This window comes from Malaclemys terrapin, chromosome 3 (genome assembly GCF_027887155.1).
Source record: "Malaclemys terrapin pileata isolate rMalTer1 chromosome 3, rMalTer1.hap1, whole genome shotgun sequence".
Lineage (NCBI taxonomy): Eukaryota > Metazoa > Chordata > Testudines > Emydidae > Malaclemys > Malaclemys terrapin.
The window spans coordinates 182259146-182282572 of NC_071507.1; the positions used below are offsets into that span (position 1 = coordinate 182259146).

Genomic DNA, 23427 nt, shown 5'->3' on the forward strand with positions numbered 1-23427 from the left:
CTAAATAAACAGAAAAAGAACATTACAAACTTCTGTAAAAAATTCAAACAAGTTACTTTATATATATAGTATATATATAAAAATAAAACTTTCTATATTTGACAGAAAAGTCAAGTGCAATACAACAGTGATTTATTATACTTTTTGATTGTCAAACTTTTAACAGAAACTCCATCATGTGACAAAGTTTTACATGATTTCACCGTTAGCTGACTAATGGTCTGTGACACCCAGAAGCACATACTAGTTACCAAATATCTTAGCTGGGTGACCCGTGATACTAATGACCTAAATTAAGACACTAAACACCTAAATTAGGGGGGAAAATTAGGACTTGAGCACATTGAATGAAACATAGACATTGAGACATTTAAATTTATTGAAACATTTAATGCAGTATTTAGGGGCACACTTCCGTGCACCGCTGCTGCTTTTAAGCTTTGCCAAAAATAGCACACAATGTCAAAAAGCTTGAGGAAAAATTACACAAACACAACCCTTCCAGGGACTCCAGGAAGTTAATCTAGCAATGTTTTGTGTTAAAAAAAAAAAAAAAAAAACCTGAATAATCAGAAATGATAGATTAAAATTGCTGACATTGTACCAAGTACGAATAAGTGTTTAATGCATGACTACATACTATTTCTCAAGTAGTAAAATGCATCAAAAAATTATTATCGTCTTTAAAACAACCTTTCATCTTATATCGTGCACAGTGAAGGAGGCATCAAGAACCTGTGTATTCTATCACATGCCTATGCAATTTGCCACGTGGACATCTTCATATATATGGAATATTGGTAATATCATCTGAGAGGGAAAGAAGGTATCAAGTTAAAAGGATGCAATTGTGATAGATGTGAGCTAGCTTTGTTAATAACTGAAGAGTCAGATTTTCAAGAAGATTCAGCACATACAAGTGGGCCTAGATTTTCTGAAGTGCTTGCCACCCTTTAGCTCTCTCTGTTCTCAAAGAGAGCTGGGCACTTTTGAAAATCTTACCTCCTTATTTAGGTGCCTAATAGGAGCTGTTGTGTGTTGAACACTTCTGAAAATCTAGTCCAAGTCACATGTTTGTGTCCACCTATGTAACTATTCAGACTACAAGCATAACCATTTAGAATTTAATTGGAAAAAACCCTTTCAATTGTGACTTAGATCTACAGTAAAGAGTTAAGTCAACCCAGTTGCATCGCTCAAGTATGTGAAAAATCCATACCCCTGAGCAACGTAGTTACTAACTCCAGTGTAGACAGTGCTAGGTCAACAGAAGAATTCTTCCATTGACCTAGCTACTGCCTCTTGGGGAGATGGATGAACGACAGTGACAGGAGAACCCTCCCATCTAAAGTGCTACAGTGATGTGGATGTGCCGCTGTAGCAGTTAAAGTGTAGCCATAGCTAAGTCTGATCATCATTACTACTTTCTGAGGAGGAAAATACTGCTTAAAAATCCATGACTAGTTAGCATGGGGAACAGTCACTGTTATACACACATGGCAGGTTTAATCTGCAACATTCTGCCCTCTCTACAGGCACATAAATCCCCATTGAGGAGATTTTAATAATTAGATACAGCATGTGCATTTAGATTACTGAATGCATATGTAAATGACAAATGTTTATATATACGTTTTAGCGTGAATCCATTAATATTTCTGCAGTGTATCTAGTAACCTTGGTATCTCAGAAATGTGACAAGCAATCAATCGATTTTAAGAATGCACCAGTCTGATCATTATGGTGTGGGGTGCAAAAGTCAGCACAAAGCCTATGGTTCAATTTAAAGTCTTCAAAATATACAGACATGGGCCCTGCCCCAAAGCGTTTATAATCGAATAAAGTTTAAAATTAATGTGGTCAAAAGGGGGGGAGGGGCAGCTAATTCAATATTACGCAGGCTAGGCATTGCACAATTTGATGGCTCCCAACTATTCCAAGTCATTATCTAGTAAATAAAATCTGATGTCTTCAACTGCTACACAATTTAGCCATAGTTGCTGAGCTGTTTCATGTAAGGGACACAACCAAAGTGGGTCTGGAGGAGGGATTTGAAGAAGGAGGGCAATGGCCTTAAGGATTAAATCAAGGCATATACTCCATGTATACAGTGCTGAAGAAAGTGGAGAGATCTTAGTGGGACAAACAGACAAAATAGATGCTCAAGGCTCACATTACTGAAGGGAATCAATGTATCTTCTATGAAATGTCTCCTCTGCATGCTTTTTTTAGTTTTAAATAATCCAAATTTATACAAAAATCTATATTTACGATCAAAGTATGGCTGCAAACACAGAAGTATAATTGCCCTCAAATAGGTGAATATGAACACAACCAAAGCTAAATTAACATAAACCAAAACATCTGGCAGTCTTCACCCCACATGTAGAAGTTCACCTCCTCGCTCACATGGGTAACAGAAAAAATCTGTATGGGATTGGAGAGAGTGCATCACACATACTAAAATGTAGAGACAATGCCTCCCCCTAGAAGTCCTTCCCTAGAATGCCATCAGCGGTCTCTGATTGGGTTAGGAAAAGAAAGAGAGAGAAGCATACCCATAGGCCCACTCTTTGTTGTGGTTATTTGACTGTACTTGTATATAAAGACCAGCCAAGATTCTGGGTTTTATGCCATATTTGAGAATTTAACTTCTAAGTTAGTCTGAATGAACATCAGTCTACCACTTCTAAAATAGAAAAAAGGTGGGTTGGGGAATCAGAACTGCATTTTCAGTCACTTTTACCACTTTTTTCCAGTTCAGTCATGGAGAAACCCAATTAGTTAGCGGTGGCCCTAATTATTCATGAGAATAAATGCATGGTTTGCCGAGCTATACAGTTCAGTAATAGCAAATGTTCCACTAAAAAGAATAAAACTTCTTAATATCAAGAAAGTGAATCAGTTATTAACTGTTCAACTGTAGCACCTGAATTATGCAATTAGAAGTTGTTTTTTGGAGATCTCTGCAAAAACTGATAAGGAACACACAGAATTATTTTTATAGGCCAACATGAATTCTGTGCCTTTGAAAAAAAACTAACTTATTTAATATTTTTCCTCATAATTTGGTTTATCCACTCAGATGTAATTAAGTTAAAAAAAAAAAGTTTTGTTGATTCTATCTTATGGAGGAAGAAGGAAATTAGTTTGAATTAATGTATACTTACATAATAACTTAAATGGAATAGAAAATTCTTAAATAATAAGGAAACACCCAGATAAATGAAGACGTTTTTATATAAAATTAATATTCAGGATAAGCCAAGCCATAAACCATAGTTGGGGTTGGTCCTGGTTTGTGCAGGGAGTTGGACCTCCTGAGGTCTTCCAACCCTAATCTTTAATGATTCTATTATTTGTTTTCAAAGTAGGAAACATCAGGTTCCTTTACCTATCTACATGTACCCCATAGATGAGAACCATTAAAACACTTTTATATTTAACATTTCAGTGAAATAATCTCCCATGTTAGATATAATTATCTTGTGATGCAGGGGACATCTCTATTTCTTTGAGAGAAAAAAAAATTGTTCCTAAAAAGAAAGGGATGAAGTGCAGTGAGGCAGCTGCATTGAAAAAAGGGAAATAAAGAAGGAAAGAAAAGGAAATGGGATTGAAATACTGAAGAGAAAATTATTACTTGTTTTGTGCATTGTGGTAGAATCCAGACGATCAGGGCTCCACTGTGCTAGGTGCTTTACCACTACAGAACAAAGAGATGGATCCCACCACAAAGAGTTTACAGATACGAGACCAGAGAGAGAGAGACAGACAGAGACAGACATATGGACAGGAGGAGTACAAGGAAACAATGAGAGAATGCCTATCAGGATGATACGCAGCAGTTATGGCTACTTGACCAAAACAAAACAGGTATACGCACTTTTATATCCTCTGTTTAAGACTCTCACAGCACTTTCCAAAAATTACTGAGGTAAACCTCAGAACACCCAATAGTAGAGGTTGGATAACTACTCCCCCTTTAAAAAAGGAACAGGAGTACTTGTTAGAGACTAACAAATTTATTACCTTTAGTCCTTTTGGTATGATGTCCATCTGCTTGCATTTGGAAAGGAAGATGATGTCTTTTGTTAGTCTCTAAGGTGCCACAAGTACTCCTGTTCTTTTTGCGGATACAGACTAACACGGCTGCTACTCTGATACTCCCCCTTTATAGATCAGAAACTGAAGCCCAGAATGTAATGAGAGCCTGGATTTGACTCACAGCCATCTTGTGTATGGACTTAACATAACCAGCACCCACCATAAGTTGAAAACAAAAAACTATAGAGTCAGGAGAATTCACCTTGACGTAGGCAGATAGAAAAGTATCAGCTGCACCATTACTAACAGGGATAGATATATATTCACAAAGTCCTGAGAATAGGGAGCGAATGGACAAGCTAACCTTGAGTTTCTGTAGCTTCTTCCTGATAATAAAAAATAGGAGGTTTTGTTGTTGCAAGTGTATATCCCACTAATGAGGCGTAAAGATACGTAGTTCTTGAGAAGTTATTACTAACTGTGAAAAATACAAAAGCTAATGAGTAGGTGGTCTTAAGCATGTAGAGCTCTGTATAGTTAGTGGGTTTTTTTGCATAACTACAATTTAAGTAAAATAACTGGTTAAGGCATAGATAAAAGAAATCCTCATTTTAACTATATAATGAGGGTCAGAGAACAAGCTCATTGGAACTTAACTCTGGGATACAGCTCAAGACCAAAGCTGCTAGGATTTTTTAACCCCTGCATGACTAGATTGTGTAGAAGATGGAGCCACGGACAAGATCGGATCCTGATTGGCCATCGGGAGACTCCGTCTGCTTTATTGGGAGAGTTGAACATTAGATGCTTGGCATGTGTATTCTGTTGATTGTTAATTGCTAATGAATATATGTACATGTTTAAGAATATCTACCATGTGACAAAGGCTCTGTCACTGGGACAAGGTCCAGTTAGCCCACAGAGGGCCACTTGGCCCTGGGATGGGGTTGGGAGCCCCAAATTGTGCAGGTAACATGGAGAGGACAAGTGACTTGGTCACATAGGAACTGCAAGATGCTGAACATAGGCCTAATTTTAAGCACAAGTTGTGTTTTTTGTTATTTGGGTTTTGTTTTGTTTTTTACATTTTTAAATATATGTTGATTTGACTGAAACTGAAGTAATTATTCTGGTTATTTGTATTAGTATGATTATGATTATGATAACAGCATCTAAAGGTCAGGGTCCATTTGTGCTGGGCACTGCACAAACAAAGGTTTCCATTTCCCCTCACACCAGAAACATAAATTTGACCAGATCAATAAATGAAATACCCTGGTTGAGTTCTGTCTGGATATCAAATTGTATCAGAAGTTAATGGACAATCTCTACTGAACTACACTTCTTTTCTGATGGCCAGGGTGTTAACTGTAGGTGTTTCAGGTCCGGATGAAAGATGCATCCCCCAGCTTTAAGAGATCAGGTATATTCTTCAGGTGCAATGTGAAGTCCTTAGATACCTAGTAAGTCCATTGGAGGACTAGGATGACTTCAACTTTCCCCTTTTGTATCCTTTAGGTGAACTGTCTTGAAAGGCAACAGATTCTTCACTGTCCAGGACATTTTTTTCCATCGTAACGGAGAAGCTTTGACGTCTTGCTATTCCTTAATTTTGGAATGGATATAAACACTCATGCCTCAATCATAAGCCAACCTTTAATGGGAGGTAGGAAGAGACTTCCTCTGTGAGTATCATAATAACCCTCTACATGGTTTCTTGAACCTTCTATTGAAGCAGCTGGTACCAGTCACTATCACAGACAGGATACCAGAGATGATGGAGCACTGGTCCAATTCAATGTGGCTTTTTAAAGATTAACACGTTTATGAGGGTTGAAATGAACTAAAGAATGTGTACCATAAGATTTTAGAAAATTTGTGTTCCATATATACTTGTATGCAAAAGTCTAGAGCGAACTTTTTTGTCTTGCAGCATGTTGTTTGTGCTTACCTGCCCAGAAAGGGGCATTTGGATGTGATCTCAGAATGACGCCTAATTTTGCATTACGTCAAGTGCATGGTTCTGTGTCTTGCAAAGGATACTTGCTTTTGCATCTTTGGGACTCAAGTCTCTGGGATTTATAGGACTTACCCCGGAATATCACGAAAATCCCCCAGTTCACAGTGGGAGGAATGGGAGCTTCTTTCCCCAAGGAGCAGAGGACCCACTTCAGTATCTGGGATGGGGGGGACTTTGGATCCTTTCAGGCTTTTTCCCCCTCCCGCCCAGCTCTGTTGCAGGACTTACGCCCTGAGCTAGCTGGATAGTTTCCTCCTCCTCAGACTTTCTCCCCATATACCCAGAAGCTCCTGATTGGGCTTTTCTGTGTTGGAGCCACAGTTCATTGGAGCAGGGTGGGGACCCGACATGTCAGTCTAACTCTGAGCCCTGTGGCCTGGCAGTGCAAGGTTTGGCCATCTGCGAACAGGCAGGGTATTATTCCCCCTTCGTAGAGCCTGTAAGTGCTGCCTCACATAGAGAGCATGGCTTAGATGTTTGTGGGAGAGCCCTTCCATGCCCTAGTGGGGTCAGAGGGATCTGGCAGAGGGGCTCTGCAACAGCAGATCCAGGTGGTTGAAACCACCATACTGCTATTTACCCAATGTAGGGGAAGAGGAGGATCATAAGTTGCAACTGCACAAAAACGAATAAAAATAAAGTTTAAAATAAAATGGTCAAGAGAAATGAACTGCCACCCTGTTTCACTGCCAGAGGCAGATAGGCTGGTAGACTGAGGTGACGGGCAGTGAGAGAGTGGAGCCTCCTGCAACAGCATTGAACCGCCTCCAAATTCCATACGTGGGGAGGATTAGCCCATTAGGAATCAATGAGGTGAGAAGCTGTGCAACAGAAAGCAACTTATCCCAGCCAGACAGCCTCCTGTACTTTCACGTCTTCAAAGTTGAATCAGAAGAAAGTACATGCATCTCCATCTCATCCTGGAGAAACTCACATTAAAAAAAAATCCAAACTGTCACGGAGGAACACAAGGCCCTGCACCCCTGGCTTCCTGCGATTCACCATGACTCTCAGCCAGCCAGTAAAGGAGAAGGTTTATTTAGACGACAGGACTACAGTCCAAGACAGGTCTTGCAGGCACAGACAACAGAACCCCCCTCTCCCCCCAATTAGGTGCATCTTGGGGTCCCAGGGCACCACAGCCCCCCTTGGGAGGTCAGAGCCCCGTCTGGGCTCCCTTCATTACCAGCCAGCTCCTGAAACTCTCCCCCCAGACTTTGTTCAGTTTCCTGGGCAAAGGTGTCACCTGGTCTCTAACCCCTTCCTGGGTTCTCATGTTACATGCTCAGGTATTCTCCCTCAAGGCCAGTCTCCCATCCCCCAATGCAGACCATCCTAGCCACACTCCCCTGCATTCCCAGCCAACACTCCCCACTCAGCAAAGACCACATTAAACAAGAACAAAGACCAGTTCGTCACACAAACATTTAATGGTATTGCATTATTCTTCTCCACAAACTCTCTCCATTACAGTCTTACTTATGGCATCTCTTGTAATGCTAGATGTGACGTAGGAATCCATGGTTCTAAGGGGTTGCAAAGGAAGTGGGGGCGGGCTCCTCAGAGAAACTGTGGTTACAGCGTTTTTATCCCCTACTTGCTTTGCACAAGGGGACAGAATGTAGAGGGGAATCTGGCCAAAGCTCTTTTTCAGTCAAATTCATCATCTACTACATTTAAAATAATAATAATAAATAATAATTAATGGAGATATCCCATCTCCTAGAACTGGAAGGGAACTTGAAAGGTCATCGAGTCCAGCCCCCTGCCTTCACTAGCAGGACCAAGTGCTGATTTTGCCCCAGATCCCCCAAGTGGCCCCCTCAAGGATTGAACTCACAGCCCTGGGTTTAGCAGGCCAATGCTCAAACCACTGAGCTATCCCTCCCCACCTCAGGAATCAAAAGGTAAAGAATATTGAAGAGAGAGAGAGAGAGAGAATGTGTTTTACTATACCTGGCCAAATCCATGCAGCTATCAGTCAGACTGGTAGAAGAATTGAAGTATTCTCTGCCAGCAGCCAAAACCAGTTTGATGCTTTTCTCATAGTTAACTCTATACCGTGGTTTTCCTTTTGACGCAACACCAACTGGTGGATCCACTGACCAAACACTGCAATGCATCATTTCCCCAGCTAGGTGTATATTTTCTAGATGGCTTGAACACAGAAGGCTTTCTGTAAATATCTGCAAAGTAAGATGGGTAAAGTTGTTACAGTAGCTTCAACTAAAAAAAAAAAAAAAAAAAAAAAAGTGTATAGTTTTCTGTGGGACCAAGCCATCTGAACATAATGGCTCTTTGTAATATGTTGGGAGAAAATTAATTTAAGATGTATCTGAAAAATGATTCCAGGATTAATATTTGCATAAATAATTTTAACCACAAAAGCAGAATTAGGACAATTATCCCCATCTCTCTCTTTTTCTTTTTTAATTGCAGTACAAATTTAGTTCTGCTACCATAGTAATTGTTAACTTCAAAATAAAACCTTTAGTGAAACTCAACAACATTAATTTAAAAAAAATTAAAAAAAAGATAGCATTTTGCAATTACAAAATATTATACATGCATTGACCCACACTAGAGGCAGAATTTTTGAGGTGATTATTTTTTTATTTGTTTTTATAGATGGGGCTTAAAAACTAGAAGGATAAATTTCTATACCTTAATTAATATTTAATTAATATTTTTATTAATAGTGTTGTGTATAGATAATATTTAGACATTTGTGTAACAATATGCATGCACATTTATAAACTAAAAACTCAAGCCTCAAAAAGGGCCACTTCTACCTCCTAATAGATTAATTATGTTTGCTGCAAATTTGAAATTGAACAAACACATGCTTTGGATGGAAATTAAAAACAAATAGTTTGCTGCTAAGCAATACCACAAAACCAACACCTAATACCATCAAGATTTACATAAGTGCTTAATTTTACACACTGTAAGCAGTCCCATTGAAGTCCACTTGAAGTGTGTAAAGCTAAGCACATGCTGAAGTCTGATCCCTGTGCTTTTGCTGCAGTTTTACTGACTCCTCCCTCATCATCTGCTCCTGAAGAAACATAACTAGAGGTCTAATTAAATTGCGGAGAAATCGCACATTTTTCGCAGGTTGGTCATGGCATAAACAGCAAAGTTCACGGATGTGTTCAGACAGTAAATATACAAGTATTGTACTGTACTACTATTAGGCTTGTAAGCCTCCCTGGATAAGGGAGTCTGCTAAATCAGGGGTTCTTTTTTTGCTGGGACCCCCTCTCAAAATATTGCAGGCTATTACGACACACACACACACACACCTAATACCATGCCACCCTGATTTCTGCGCTGCTACTAACAAGAGCGCAGCCTTCAGAGATGGGTGCCCAGCCAGCAGCCACCACTCTCCAGCCACCAAGTTCTGAAGGCAGCACAGAAGGATTTCACGGGGAGAGGAGATTTCATAATCCGTGAATTTGGTAGGGCTCTAAACATAACACACATTTAGGTTCATAATGAACATCAGAATAATATTAAAATTCCCAGTGTGTTTTATATTTTTTTAATTTTAAATCAAGACTAGTCTTCAAAATATGAAAGTATAAATGTTAATATATCAAGATATTTGCCATGAAACTTTTAACTGTTTTAGCCTTAGGCCAAAAAGCTGTGATTACTTAAAATGTACTTAAAAATGCATAAATTCTCTTTAAGAATAACTCAAAATCGGTGAATCATATTTTTTCCACAACATAAAAGGCCAGTACAATCCTAATTAACAAGAACAAAAAAAATATTTTAATACTAGATATTATAACTTTGCATCAATCAAAAAGTATTTAATTCCATAACAAACAAATAGAAATATTTCTGACTTAGGAAGATTTTTTTTCTTTGCCCCAAAATTTATATCATTAATTTTAAAACAGTGCGTCTGTAAACATCATCTGTATTTGTAGACACTCTCATACTATGGTTATGATCACAACAGAAAATTTTTTAAATAAAATATAATTTATTTTATTCTTTCAAATCTATATGTCAGGACAGAGTGAGCTCTACTGGAAGCACACATAAGACTATACAGAGACCCAGAGATACCTCACCCTCATGACAACAGGTTGCAACATTCTTACATATGCCCTGCTCTCATGCAAGTCAAACAATTTGTGTGGGAGATAACTTGTGAGATAACCATATCCAAAGTTCTGTGTCTCATTCCTACACCTAAAACCATAGTAGGGCACAGCACATATGCATATTCAAAATTGGTGTTCATGTTGTTCAATGGGTCTTTTGAGTTGTCTCTCTATTCAGCTTATATTAAGACATCAAACAGAACAGTTTCTTCTTTTCTCTCATAGCAAAAAGCACAATGAGATGTTCAACAAATAAATAAGAAATAATACTTTGGATTCCATGACACCTTCCATTCAAGAATCAAAAAAAAACTTTATATTTCAGAAATGATTATTTCAGTTTCACTTCATGAAATGTAGATGGCATCTAATGGATAGGCATACCAGACACAAAAGTATTAAGTTCTGTGTCCAAGGTCACATAGGAAATCTATGGCATTATTTTTCTTCCTTTGGTGGTCTAATGGTTTAGTGTACTTAAAAGTACCAAACCATTTGAATGTGGCAGCAGCTTTACAACTTACCATGCAATATACCTCAAGGGAAAGCCGAAACATAGGCAGAGAGTAGCTACCATAAGGCTGGCAATAAACCATTTTAATAAGAATATCTGACCAGTAAACAATTCTTAGTATGTATGTGTAGCCTCCTTGAACACAGAAATCTATAGATAATGATCTAAGGCAAAAAATGTCTGTATTTGTTGATTTATCAATAGGAGAGTAGACCAAAATGCAGATTATATAAGAACAGCCGTATTGGGTCAGACCAAAGGTCCATCTAGCCTAGTATCCTGTCTACCGACAGCGGCCAACACCAGGTGCCCCAGAGGGAGTGAACCTAACAGGAAATGATCAAATGATCTCTCTCCTGCCATCCATCTCCACCCTCTGACAAACAGAGGCTAGGGACACCATTCCTTACTCATCCTGGCTAATAGCCATTAATGGACTTAACCTCCATGAATTTATCCAGTTCTTTTTTAAACCCTGTTATAGTCTTAACCTTCACAACCTCCTCAGGCAAGGAGTTCCACAAGTTGACTGTGCACTGTGTGAAGAACTTCCTTTTATTTGTTTTAAACCTGCTGCCCATTAATTTCATTTGGTGGCCCTAGATTCTTGTATTATGAGAATAAGTAAATAACTTTTCCTTATCTATTTTCTCCACATCACTCATGATTTTATACAACTCTATCATATCCCCCCTTAGTCTCCTCTTTTCCAAGCTGAAAAGTCCTAGCCTCTTTAATCTCTCCTCATATGGAACCCCTTCCAAACCCCTTATCATTTTAGTTGCCTTTCTCTGAACCTTTTCTAGTGCCAGTATATCTTTTTTGAGATGAGGAGACCACATCTGTACGCAGTATTCAAGATGTGGGCGTACCATCGATTTATATAAGGGCAATAATATATTCTCTGTCTTATTCTCTATCCCCTTTTTAATGATTCCTAACATCCTGTTTGCTTTTTTGACTGCCTCTGCACACTTTGTGGACGTCTTCAGAGAACTATCCACGATGACTCCAAGAGCTTTTTCCTGATTTGTTGTAGCTAACTTAGCCCCCATCATATTGTATGTATAGTTGGGGTTATTTTTCCAATGTGCATTACTTTACATTTATCCACATGAAATTTCATTTGCCATTTTGTTGCCCAATCACTTAGTTTTGTGAGATCTTTTTGAAGTTCTTCACAGTCTGCTTTGGTCTTAACTATCTTGAGCAGTTTAGTATCATCTGCAAACTTTGCCTCCTCACTTTTTACCCCTTTCTCCAAACCATTTATGAGTAAGTTAAATAGGATTGGTCCTAGGACTGACCCTTGGGGAACGCCACTAATTACCTCTCTCCATTCTGAGAATTTACCATTTATTCCTGCCCTTTGTTCCCTATCTTTTAACCAGTTCTCAATCCGTGAAAGGACCTTCCCTTTTAACCCATGACAACTTAATTTACGTAAGAGCCTTTGGTGAGGGACCTTGTCAAAGGTTTTCTGGAAATCTAAGTATACTATGTCCACTGGATCCCCCCGTCCACATATTTGTTGACCTCTTCAAAGAACTCTAATAGATTAATAAGACACGATTTCCCTTTACAGAAACCATGTTGACTTTTGCCCAACAATTTGTCTTCTTCTATGTGTCTGACAATTTTATTCTTGTTTCAACTAATTTGCCCGGTACTGACGTTAGACTTACCGGTCTGTAATTGCAGGGATCACCTCTAGGGCCCTTTTTAAATATTGGCATTACATTAGCTATCTTCCAATCATTGGGTACAGAAGCTGATTTAAAGAACAGGTTACAAACCAGAGTTAATAGTTTCACAACTTCACATTTGAGTTCTTTCAGAACTCTTGAGTGAATGCCATCTGGTCCCGGTAACTTGTTAATGTTAAGTTTATCGATTAATTCCAAAACCTCCTCTAGTAACACTTCAATCTGTGACAGTTCCTCAGATTTGTCACCTACAAAAGCTGGCTCAGGTTTGGGAATTTCCCTAACATCCTCAGCCGTGAAGACTGAAGCAAAGAATCCATTTAGTTTCTCCACAATGACTTTGTCGTCTTTAACCACTCCTTTTGTATCTCGATCATCTAGGGGCCCCCACTGGTTGTTTAGCAGGCTTTCTGCTTCTGATGTACTTAAAAAACATTTTGTTATTATCTTTTGAGTTTTTGGCTAGCCATTCTTCAAACTCCTCTTTGGCTTTTCTTATTACATTTTTACACTTAAGTTGGCAGTGTTTAAGCTCCTTTCTATTTTCCTCACTAGGATTTGACTTCCACGTTTTAAAAGATGCCTTTTTATCTCTCACTGCTTCTTTTAAATGGTTGTTAAGCCATGGTGGATCTTTTTTAGTTCTTTTACTGTGTTTCTTAATTTGGGGAATACATTTAAGTTGGGCCTCTATTATGGTGCCTTTAAAAAGCGTCCATGCAGCTTGCAGGGATTTCACTTTAGTCACTATACCTTTTAATTTCTGTTTAACTAACCCCCTCAATTTTGCATAGGTCCCCTTTTTGAAATTAAATTAAAAATAAATGAAGATTGTTGGATACAGGTCCCATTCTCCAAAAGGATTCCCGGAGGTTTTGTTTTAATCAAATAACACAACACACTTCACAACAGAGTCCCAACACACGTCCCAACGTTGATGCAGAAGCCACCTTACAGGCCTATTCTTTTTCTAATGCCATGCATGATTTTCAAACAAAAGATATTAATTTACCAGTTCTGAGTGCTAATGGAAGATAGAAATACAGCAGAACTTCAGAGTTACAAACACTTGAGTTATGAACTGAACAGTCAACCACACACCTCAATTGAACCAGAAGTACATAATCAGGCAGGACCAGAGACCAAAAAACAAAAAGAAAAAAACCAACTACAGTACAGTACTGTGTTAAACATAAACTACCCCCCCCCAAAAAAAAAAAAAAAAAAAAAAAGGAAAAGCAGCCTTTTCTTTTGCACAGTAAATTTTCAAAGCTGTATTAAGTCAATGTTCAGTTGTAAAACTTTTCAAAGAACCATAATATTTTGTTCAGAGTTACAAACATTTCAGAGTTGCAAACAACCTCCATTCCTGAGGTGTTCATAACTCTGAGGTTCTACTGTATGTTCTAGTTGCAACAAAATATGCATACTTATCAGTCAAATGAATAGTCCAACTGTTTTAATTATCTAGTCTATTATTTCATGAAATGAGGAATGTCTTCTGACATACAGCGTTTTTCTTGACATGGCTTAAAAATGTATAACTGTAGAAAAAAGTGACATATTTCAATTTCTACTTTAAGTCCCATAAGCTTTTTTTCTTTAATTCCTTCAAAACTGTTCAAATTTGCTTTCAGAATTTCTCCCAGAGCAGGAGAGACTGGCAGCTATATGCAATTAATTCTGTAAACTGTAATGAAAAAAAAACTGACACAAATATTAAACTTTCAAAAGATGTCAAGATTTCAAGATAAGTAAGCTATGCACAGTGTAATCTAAATGCTGAACTGTAATGTATTAAAGTGAATATGCAAATAAACAGCACATATCAAAATAAATTCCACTTCAGCATAATAACAGTCCTTCACAAACTCTAATGACCAGCATGTCTTGGTTTATACATATGCAGATTATTTTCTGCCGAAATTGGATTTCACGTTTCACTTTAAATCAAAGAAGAAAATATCTACACACAGTCCTGTATGTACTGTGGGTGACATTAAAACGCTTGGCTGAATACGAAGTTCATTTTTAATTAAAACGTAACATTTAACAAAAAATATAATTTATCTTTAAATTACTTTTATTAGTAATCACTTGCCTAAACTTCTATTTATTAAGATATCTATGAATCAAAAACTATAGATCTTAGAACTCTTATCTTCCTCAAAAACAACAAGGAGTCTGGTGGCACCTTAAAGACTAACAGATTTATTTGGGCATAAGCTTTCGTGAGTAAAAACCTCACTTCTTCGGATGCGAAGAAGTGAGGTTTTTACTCACGAAAGCTTATGCCCAAATAAATCTGTTAGTCTTTAAGGTGCCACCAGACTCCTTGTTGTTTTTGTAGATACAGACTAACACGGCTACCCCCTGATACTATCTTCCTCAAGTACTTCAGTCTTCTGATTTAAATAAATAGAAACTCATGCTGAGGGACTGACAGGAGACTACATGGACTGTTGATGAAATGCATCAAAGGAACCCTCTGACAGAAACTTCCATTACACTGGTTTCAATGGTAGAGTTCACAGACAGCCAATGAGTAATATTTCAGTACAGTGTGAGAAGATTTACTCGTGTCAATCTCAGTGACACAAATGAGAACAGCAGTACAAACTGAGACAATTTATTCTGATATTGGTTTATAGAATAAAAATAGAGGAGTGGGTAGAAATCACCTCGTAGCAAGTGTCTGGCTCTAAGCACGTGTAGACATTCTGCTGCATATCCAACATATCCTGAAGTAACCCTTTCCAGTGCATCTCACTGACTGGTGGCTGCCTAAATAAATAGAAAAAAAATCAATATTTATTGTCCCCCTTAATGGGAGATGATGCTAGAGTTCCACCTCTGACCCGACATACCACAATTTTGTTTTTTTTTAAGTAAGCATTCCCAAAATCCTCCAGTGATGAGCTATTTCTAACAGCACCCAAAAAAGTTGGATAATCATAATTCTGAGACATCAACTCTGGATTATTGCAGTAAATTTAATGCAAGTTATCAAAAAGCCTGATATACATTGTCTGCAACCCGTGGAGACAGCATTATTATTTTTATTTAAATTTTATTTTAATTTGGTGGGAGGGGTTTAGAAAGGATTCTACTAAGCTGTCCATTGGTTCACTATCTCCCGGACTGCTTTTTGATTGTGAATGGACATTTATATGTTAGCATTTTCTCTATATTCTTGATATTAAAGTACTTAACTGAGCATCTGATGCTATTAGGTAAAGTAGTAAGACATGAGTGTCCAAGAGCCAAGGATCTATACAAATGAGAGTTACTTTTCTTCTACAGCACCTTCTTACTTTAGGAGGGACACTGATTTGATCTTTCCCAGCTATTTAAAAACTCTTAAGAAGGCTTTTAGCATGCTCCAGCTATACACTACCCATCAAAGCTGATGGAGCTTTTCTTAGTAAGAGAAGCAGTAATTACAACACACACAAAATGCTGCTTTTTCTCAAGACTTCAGCAATCTGATTTCTCTGTTCTCTATGAAGGGTGTACAATAACTCAGCTACAGCAAGATGGACATGAAAAATAAGAATATTTTCCAAAAAAAAAAAAAAAAAATCAATAAAAGAAGAAATGGCAGATTCAATTATTGCTAAATACCTGAATTAAAACTACTGATACAAAAGCTCATAAGAAAATCATGCGAAGCCAAAAAAGAAAATTCTAAAAGATGCTATTTCATAAATTCTGCGCTTTCAGTAAAACAGAATTAGTTTTAAAGGACTTTATTTCCAGTACATTTGTTTTATTGTTCATTTTTAAAGTACATATATGACTGGAAGTATTTTCTCTGCCAATATGCCTTTTAAGCTTGCTTAACTGAACAGAACACAACCATACTGAAATCAGTCTGCAACCATTCTAGCAAGAGGTAGTATTTTTAACAACAACAAAAAGCAGTGAAGCACTTATAGTCAATGTTCAATTTCACGTTAACCAGTTTGTTTTATGGTTATGGTGTTAAGGTTGAGAGAAAAAAGTACCATGATATTGGTGTATAAAGGTGAAAATGCACATTCTCTGAACACGAACATTCTAAGCTGACCAACACTGTCAATACTCACTTGCGTCCTGTGTGCCTGGTCAGCCTAATCATAAGCTTCTCTGCTTGCTCTGGGCTGTTCTGCGTATCTTTTACAAATGATACAGGTTTCTGAAGTCCATGCTTCTCCAAAATTTCTGATACACTACAAATATACAGTATAAATCATTCAGCATCTTGCCATTTTGTCCTGCATTAGATCATCATTATTTGTATCATAATATTGCCTAAAGCAGTGTTTCTCAACCTTTTTGATACCTGGGACCAGGGCTTTCTAAACTGTCAGGGAGATCTCAGGGACCGGCACCAGTCCACGGACCAGTCATTGAGAAACAATGGCCTAGAGGCTTCAAACAAGATCAGGGTTCCATTGTGCAAAGCACTGCACATACACATACAGTGAGAGTCTCTCTCCCAAAGAGCTTACAACCTCAACAGACAAGTTAGACAGAAGATGGGAGGAAGGTAATATTAGTAGGGACCTTACAGATGAGGAGCTGAACTGAGGTTGAGAGAGTAAGTGACTTTGCCAAAGTCATAAATAAAGTCTGTGGCAGAGCCAGAAATTGAACTCTCATCTCCCAAATCCCAAACTAGTGCCATAACCACATGAGTATTGTCCCTCCTTCAAACAAAGAATACTTTCAGTAAATATACCACACTGGCATCTAACAGCAATATTTTCAGCAAGTTCCTTCTGAAATGAACAAACTCTATTTTCAATTTCAAACTATTCAAATAATCTATACATATTCAGGAAGAAACGTTATTCTCCAGACACCAGCTGTTTTAATGATAAACCAACCAACCAACGAGTCTAATATTATTTCAAGGAAGAACATTGTAAACCATCTCACATTTCTTGAATTTTATATAACCTATAAGCATTATAAAATTTGAAAGTTCTGATGATCAGAACATATAAACTTTTCCTAAGCTACAGGGAGCTGACATTACGACAATACCATTGGAAACCAGAAAAAACCCTCCTCATTACTTCCTTTCTTAGATTAACCTCTCCTAGTCATTTTTATGTTTCTCTTCCTATAAATACTCAAGGCATTTGAAACTTGGCTTAGAGGAGAGGTCCTCAATCTGTGGGGCACGCCACCTAGAACATTCAGGGGGGGCATGGCTGGGGCCCGGGCCAGCCCCCACCGAGGGCAGAAAGGGAGCACCACTCCGCTCCACTCCTGGCCCCAGCCCCGGCTGCCAGCCCCGCGCCCGGGGCTCCACTTCCAGCGATGGCTACCGACCCCGCGCCCAGGGATCCTGCTCCCGGCCGAGGCTCCACTCCTTCCCCCAGTTATGGTCCCAGCCTCAGCCTCCTTACCCCTGTCCGTATCTCCCCCTCCTGGCCCTAGCTCCGAGGGGTGTGGGCAGCGCAGTCAGGAGTAATGGGGGGGGCGCAAGGTAAAAAGTTTGGGGACCACTGGCTTAGAGGCTCAGATTTGGCCTAAACCCTTTTGTACACACTACAGATACTCTGACTGCCGTTCCACAAATACGGGAGCAGTTCAGCACTCCATTCTCATCCCTTGCAATCCTAGCTTTGATATTTGATTTGGGGCAGTGGTGGTTGAAATATTTTTTGTAGGAAGAAAGTTACAACCCTAATATTGTAGAAGAACTCAACATTCAGAAAGTATTTTTCCTCTAGATTTGTAGTGAAGGGTTTGGATATGACCTATGACCCTATGCCATGGTAACCTGTACATTCCTGTACTATTCCTCCAATAAAACAAAATGAACTGTTGATATGGTAAATGGTTTTTACCTGAGAATTTGTTCCAGTTCATCTACCTTGTCATGAAGAGTTTTAGTTATGTCTGTTTCCGGGCTGTGAAGGTTTTAATTAAAAAAAAAATACTGTTGAATGCATGATCCAGTTATTGCTGGTATAACACATTATCGACATGGAAATAAACACCAAAAAGTTGAATATTCATTCTGGAACCTTTCAAAACCCAGATGATGCTGCAGCTTGCACAGAAAGGATTAAAACTGTTGGCTTCTGATAGAAGGAAGGCCAAGAACTTGTGGGTAATACTAGACAACATTGAACCCACCCCTAGAAATACCAGCTCGCTTCTTACCTGACACCTTCCCCTTGAACTCCCTCCCGTCCATCCACCTCCACTTTTCCAAGCATGACCTTCCCAAGTGTGGAGATTGGCAATGGACCCAGAAGAATACCAGGTAGCCTAGGGCTTCTCCTGATAGTCAGTCTTTCATCCATTTTCTCCAGAAATGTTGTTTGTCATAGTGCAGTTTCTCTGTAGGAGGGGGCCTGTCTCATGCTGGCATGAATGCTTATGAGCATCAATGCTGTATATATTAGAGAGACAAGGTGGGTGAGGTAATATCTTTTATTGGACCAACTTCTGTTGATGAAAGAGACAAGCTTTCGAGCTTACATATAGCTCTTCTTTAGGTCTGGGAAATGTACTTCAAGGGTATGTCTACACTACAATTAGACACCCATGGCTGGCCTGTGCCAGCTGACTTGAGATTGCGTGGCTTCGACTAAGGGGCTGTTTAACTGCAGTGTAGACATTTGGGTTTGGGCTGCAGCTCAATCTCAGTGACTTTCCCACCTCTACCTGACACAAAGGCCTGCAGAGTGGGCGTGGTCTGGACCGTCTGATTTTGACCTTTTGATTTAGATAATTTGTTAAACATTTTTTTTAACATATATGAAGCACAGGCTCAAACAGTTCAATTAAGATAGGTACTACACCAATTACATTACATACTTTAGCTTTTAATTTATTTTAATTATTTCCCCAGGAGAAAGGAATGTCATCTCAGGGAAAGATTTTAGATAATTCACAACTATATTTAATGTGTTCTAAAAACATCTGCATATAACAACATATGTATGCTCACCCATATCCTCTTTGTGGAAGGCATTCCAAAATATCATAACAAAGGGAGAGCTGGTCATCTCGGTCGCAACTATAGATACATTCCAGTGCCATACTCATCAGCTGGTCCTGATCAGGAATTATTTTTTGCTGACACTATCAAAAACAGAATATATTTTGCTATATGTTGAAACTTTTTTTTCCATTTACAGTCAGTTTTTCCATATTCCAGTGTTACTGTAAATACAATCTTAACTAGTGCAAGTACAACTATAAAACCAATTTAGTGATTTCTTTTTAATTAGAGGCTCTCTGGATCTTTAATAATTCTCTGTGAAATATCTTTTGTAATTACAGAAAATGCAACAAAGGCTAATCTCTATCCTCTGTGTACTGAACCTGTCTGAAAGAGCAAGACACTTGCAACTGAATCCTATTTAATTTTGAAAAAGCAAATATTTTAAACAGGCAAATTATTAAAAAAAATGTAGATGCTTGAAACCATTATTTACACACATCAAAGGAATTTACTTCATTTGCACATTAACAGCATCAATTCTGTAAAATGCTGCAGTTATTGTGTACAGCCCATCCACCACACAACCCACTACTGCATGCAGCAGAAAAATGAGGTGCTTCTAACAATTATGTCAATTTATGATTCATGAATCTCAAACTGTATTTAAAACTGTATAGACATACTACAATAATTCATATAGCTCCAAATACAATAGCTGAAGTACAGCCTTATATTGCCAGAGTATTTTATATTTTACTGAAGAACCATTTAAAAGTTTCCATGCTTGTAGAAAGACCAGTTATTCACTGTTGCAAAAGCACTCCCCTCCCCCACTAACAATGTTGTGTTATTTTTCTCTGTATCGGGGCCACATTTTGTAGGTACCTTCAATGTAGATCAACTGCCAGTGTTTTTACCATCATGTCAACTTGTGCTGCTTGGATCAGTAACAGTGGATGCCAATGTACACACGATCTCACACTACTGTATATGCAGGATGTGATATGGAGAAGAGTGATACAAGGGTGTATTATGGGAAAAATACACTTTTTTGCAATAGTGTGTCTTTCAGTAAGGATGTAATTACTTACAAACTATCAGTGGTACAGCTCCGTTTTTTAGTAGAGCAGTGATAGGAGAATTTGCGAAAGTTTTCAGCACAGACAACACTCAAAAAAAGGTTTACAAGCTACGCAGTTCTTCTACTTCCCGTTACCCATTGATTCCCTGGACCTATCTATATAGGACAACATATGTGGGTATTTAAGTCCTTCTACTTGACTACGAGGAAGGAGAGAGATAGTGGGGAAAGGTTACTCGGAAAGTGACGGCTCATAAGCCTGTCACAGTGGATGACTATGTAGTAATGAGAAATTCTTGATATCATTTTATCGGAATAGTCATAACTTAGCAGAGGTGACAATTGTACTGAATGTGCTTCCATAATAGATAAAATATTAAGCATTTAGGGTGAAATTTTCAAAAATACTCAGTGTCAGCCTAACCCTGCTCCTATTGAAATCAATGGTAAAACTACCACTGACTTCCATAGGAGTAGAGTCAGCCAACACTGAAAAAGATTTTCAAAGTCCCATATCCCTTAGTTCTTTCTTTCTCATGTACCACCACCAATAACAAAAGTTCCTGCAGGCCAAATTCTGCTCTCACTTGGACTGTGCAAATCCAATGTCTCCAGTGAGGCTGTGTGGGTGTAAGCAAGTGGAAATGAGTAAACACATTGATGATGCACAAGGAGGAACATCATCTAGCTATCTCACTTTTAACTCTGCAGAGCAGACACTAACAAGCGGTAAAAAGTTAGTTGGGTCGGTTAAACAATAAGATATGCCTGAAGACACACAAGGAGCAGACCTGCTGAGTAAGAAGTCATCATTTTTAGCAACACTTTTCCAGAGTAGAACCACACTTCAAAAGTAGGTAGCTAGATAAACGATCAGTTGGGGGAGAGAGGGCCAAAACTTGTGTTTATTAGGCCATCATATGAAATACAATTTCACTTGCAATTTTGATTGGCTCCTAAATGCGCAGTTAATTCATCTGCAGAACTATTCTCTAAATATCATTTTTGTGAGATGTAAGAAGTGACTGTTGACACCCTCTTCTGAGCAAAGAGGTTATTGCTCTGCAAATGAAACACCAATCATATAACACAGGGATCGGCAAGCTTTGGCATGCGGTCCGTCAGGGAACTCCGCTGGCAGGCCGGGATGGTTTGTTTCCCTGCAGCGTCCGCAGGTTTGGCCGATCGCAGCTCCTACTGGCCTGGAACGGCGAACCGTGACCAGTGGGAGCTGCAATCAGCCAACAGGTGGACGCTGCAGGTAAACAAACTGTCCCGGACCACCAGCGGATTTCCCTGACGAGCCGCGTGCCAAAGGTTGCCGATCCCTGATATAACAGTTCAGGGCTGGGACATGAACTTTGCTGCAGTTCTATCTTTTGAAAGATTACATTATAAACTATAAATTGAATCACCAGAGTACCAAGTTTTTGGATCAGATTTAAAGTAACTCAAATATTGATCTCATCCATATGGGACTACAGCCATCAGAAGCAACTTAAAATCTGTATCTGACGTGAGAAATAGCTGTATTGATGTTTTGTTATCATAGCAATTATATTAATTTGCTGTTTCTTCCATCTTCTAGGTCATTAATGAAGATGTCACATACCACTGATCCAAGAAACAATATTGGTGGCTTCCAATTCGAACTTGGCACACTGCTATCTTTCACTGTCTCTTGCTTTCCATTTTTAGACAAAGGTCAATCCACACACAAATATCCAAGGCAATGTCAATGTTCCAATTAAGGTTTCATGAAATACAGTATTTAGTATTTTACTAGAGTCCAAATCTATTACTGTGGTGGAAAAGCTATCAGGCATGTTTGTCTAACAAGATTTATAAAACTTTGCTGTTTATTATGCATAGTTCTGTTGCCCTCTAGATATTTAATGATTTATTTGATCTAAATATTTGTTCCGTTAGTTTACTTTGAATCAGGTCCTGATTAAGGCAACGTAGGCCCTGAGGCCCAGCGTGACATTGGACTCCCATGGTTTTACCCCCTGTGGACCTATGCCCCAACATCCACTTCAAGTAGGGGCAGCAGGGGATCTTCTCCCCTTCCAAAAGAAGCTGGGAGAGTCCTCTATTTTCAAAAGCAGTAGAGGTGTCCTTCTCTACCCTACGAGGAGAGGTAGAGAAAGTAGAACTTACCTTGGCAGCCAGAGTGTGACTATGCAGGAAGTGGGTGTGTTGGTGTGGTTATTGATTGTGCACTTAAAACACAGGACGGGAATATTAGGATTTAAGCTGGACCTTTCTGCTATGTATGTTTTAGAAATCTAAATAAATAACTAAACAAATAAATGAACTTTATATGAACTGACGAGGGCTGTGGGTGAATGTAAATTTAAAATATCTAACTACACACATTTCGATCTAGCTACTGGAAAAAGGTAGTTTAAATAATGGATGCAAAGATGAATGGAAAGGGATACAGCTTATTTTATTAAAGTTCTATTGTGGTCCTTCTACTTTCTTATGAATTTCAGCATTTTTATCTACAGTGATCAATATCAATGCTTTTTCCCCCTCATTAATGAGGCAAAGAAATACTTCTTACCAACACTTTTAGTGGAAAAAAAATGAAAGCTGGTAAAATTCTTCAGGGAAAGGCACCAGACAGAAGTACTCAGAAAAATATTTTAAGAGGCTTCAAACAAACAAACAAGCAAACAAAATATTTAGCCATATTCAGAAAATGAAGTTCAATGCATTACCAAAAAATGACATTCGGAAGAATCCCTACTAATTTCTACTCCACTGGGTATTTCTCCTAGTGATTAATGATTAACATATCTTTTGACATCCTGATCAAGAACTATGGTTTAACCATACATTAGAAATTCTGTTTTAACCTTGTTTAGGGAACATATTTTCATATCTGCATGACAAATGTTCAGTGAAAAAGGAAAAAAAAAGACAGTCAACCTCTAAAACTGATCAGGAAACAAACAAACCTTACTTATGAATCCAG

At 38.5% G+C, this 23427-nt stretch overlaps 1 protein-coding gene across 2 annotated transcripts in view; it reads right to left on the reverse strand.

Annotated features, from left to right (window-relative positions):
• The window catches only part of NBAS (NBAS subunit of NRZ tethering complex), a 356127-nt gene that overhangs the window by 228875 nt on the left and 103825 nt on the right, over nt 1–23427 (reverse strand). For both annotated transcript variants that reach the window (XM_054023471.1, XM_054023470.1), the window contains exons 26-30: nt 19367–19500; nt 18255–18317; nt 16500–16622; nt 15093–15195; nt 8024–8253 (exon numbers count right to left, since the gene is read on the reverse strand). In XM_054023471.1, coding sequence (XP_053879446.1) covers nt 8024–8253; nt 15093–15195; nt 16500–16622; nt 18255–18317; nt 19367–19500 — 653 coding nt within the window. The remainder of the gene's footprint in view (nt 1–8023; nt 8254–15092; nt 15196–16499; nt 16623–18254; nt 18318–19366; nt 19501–23427) is intronic.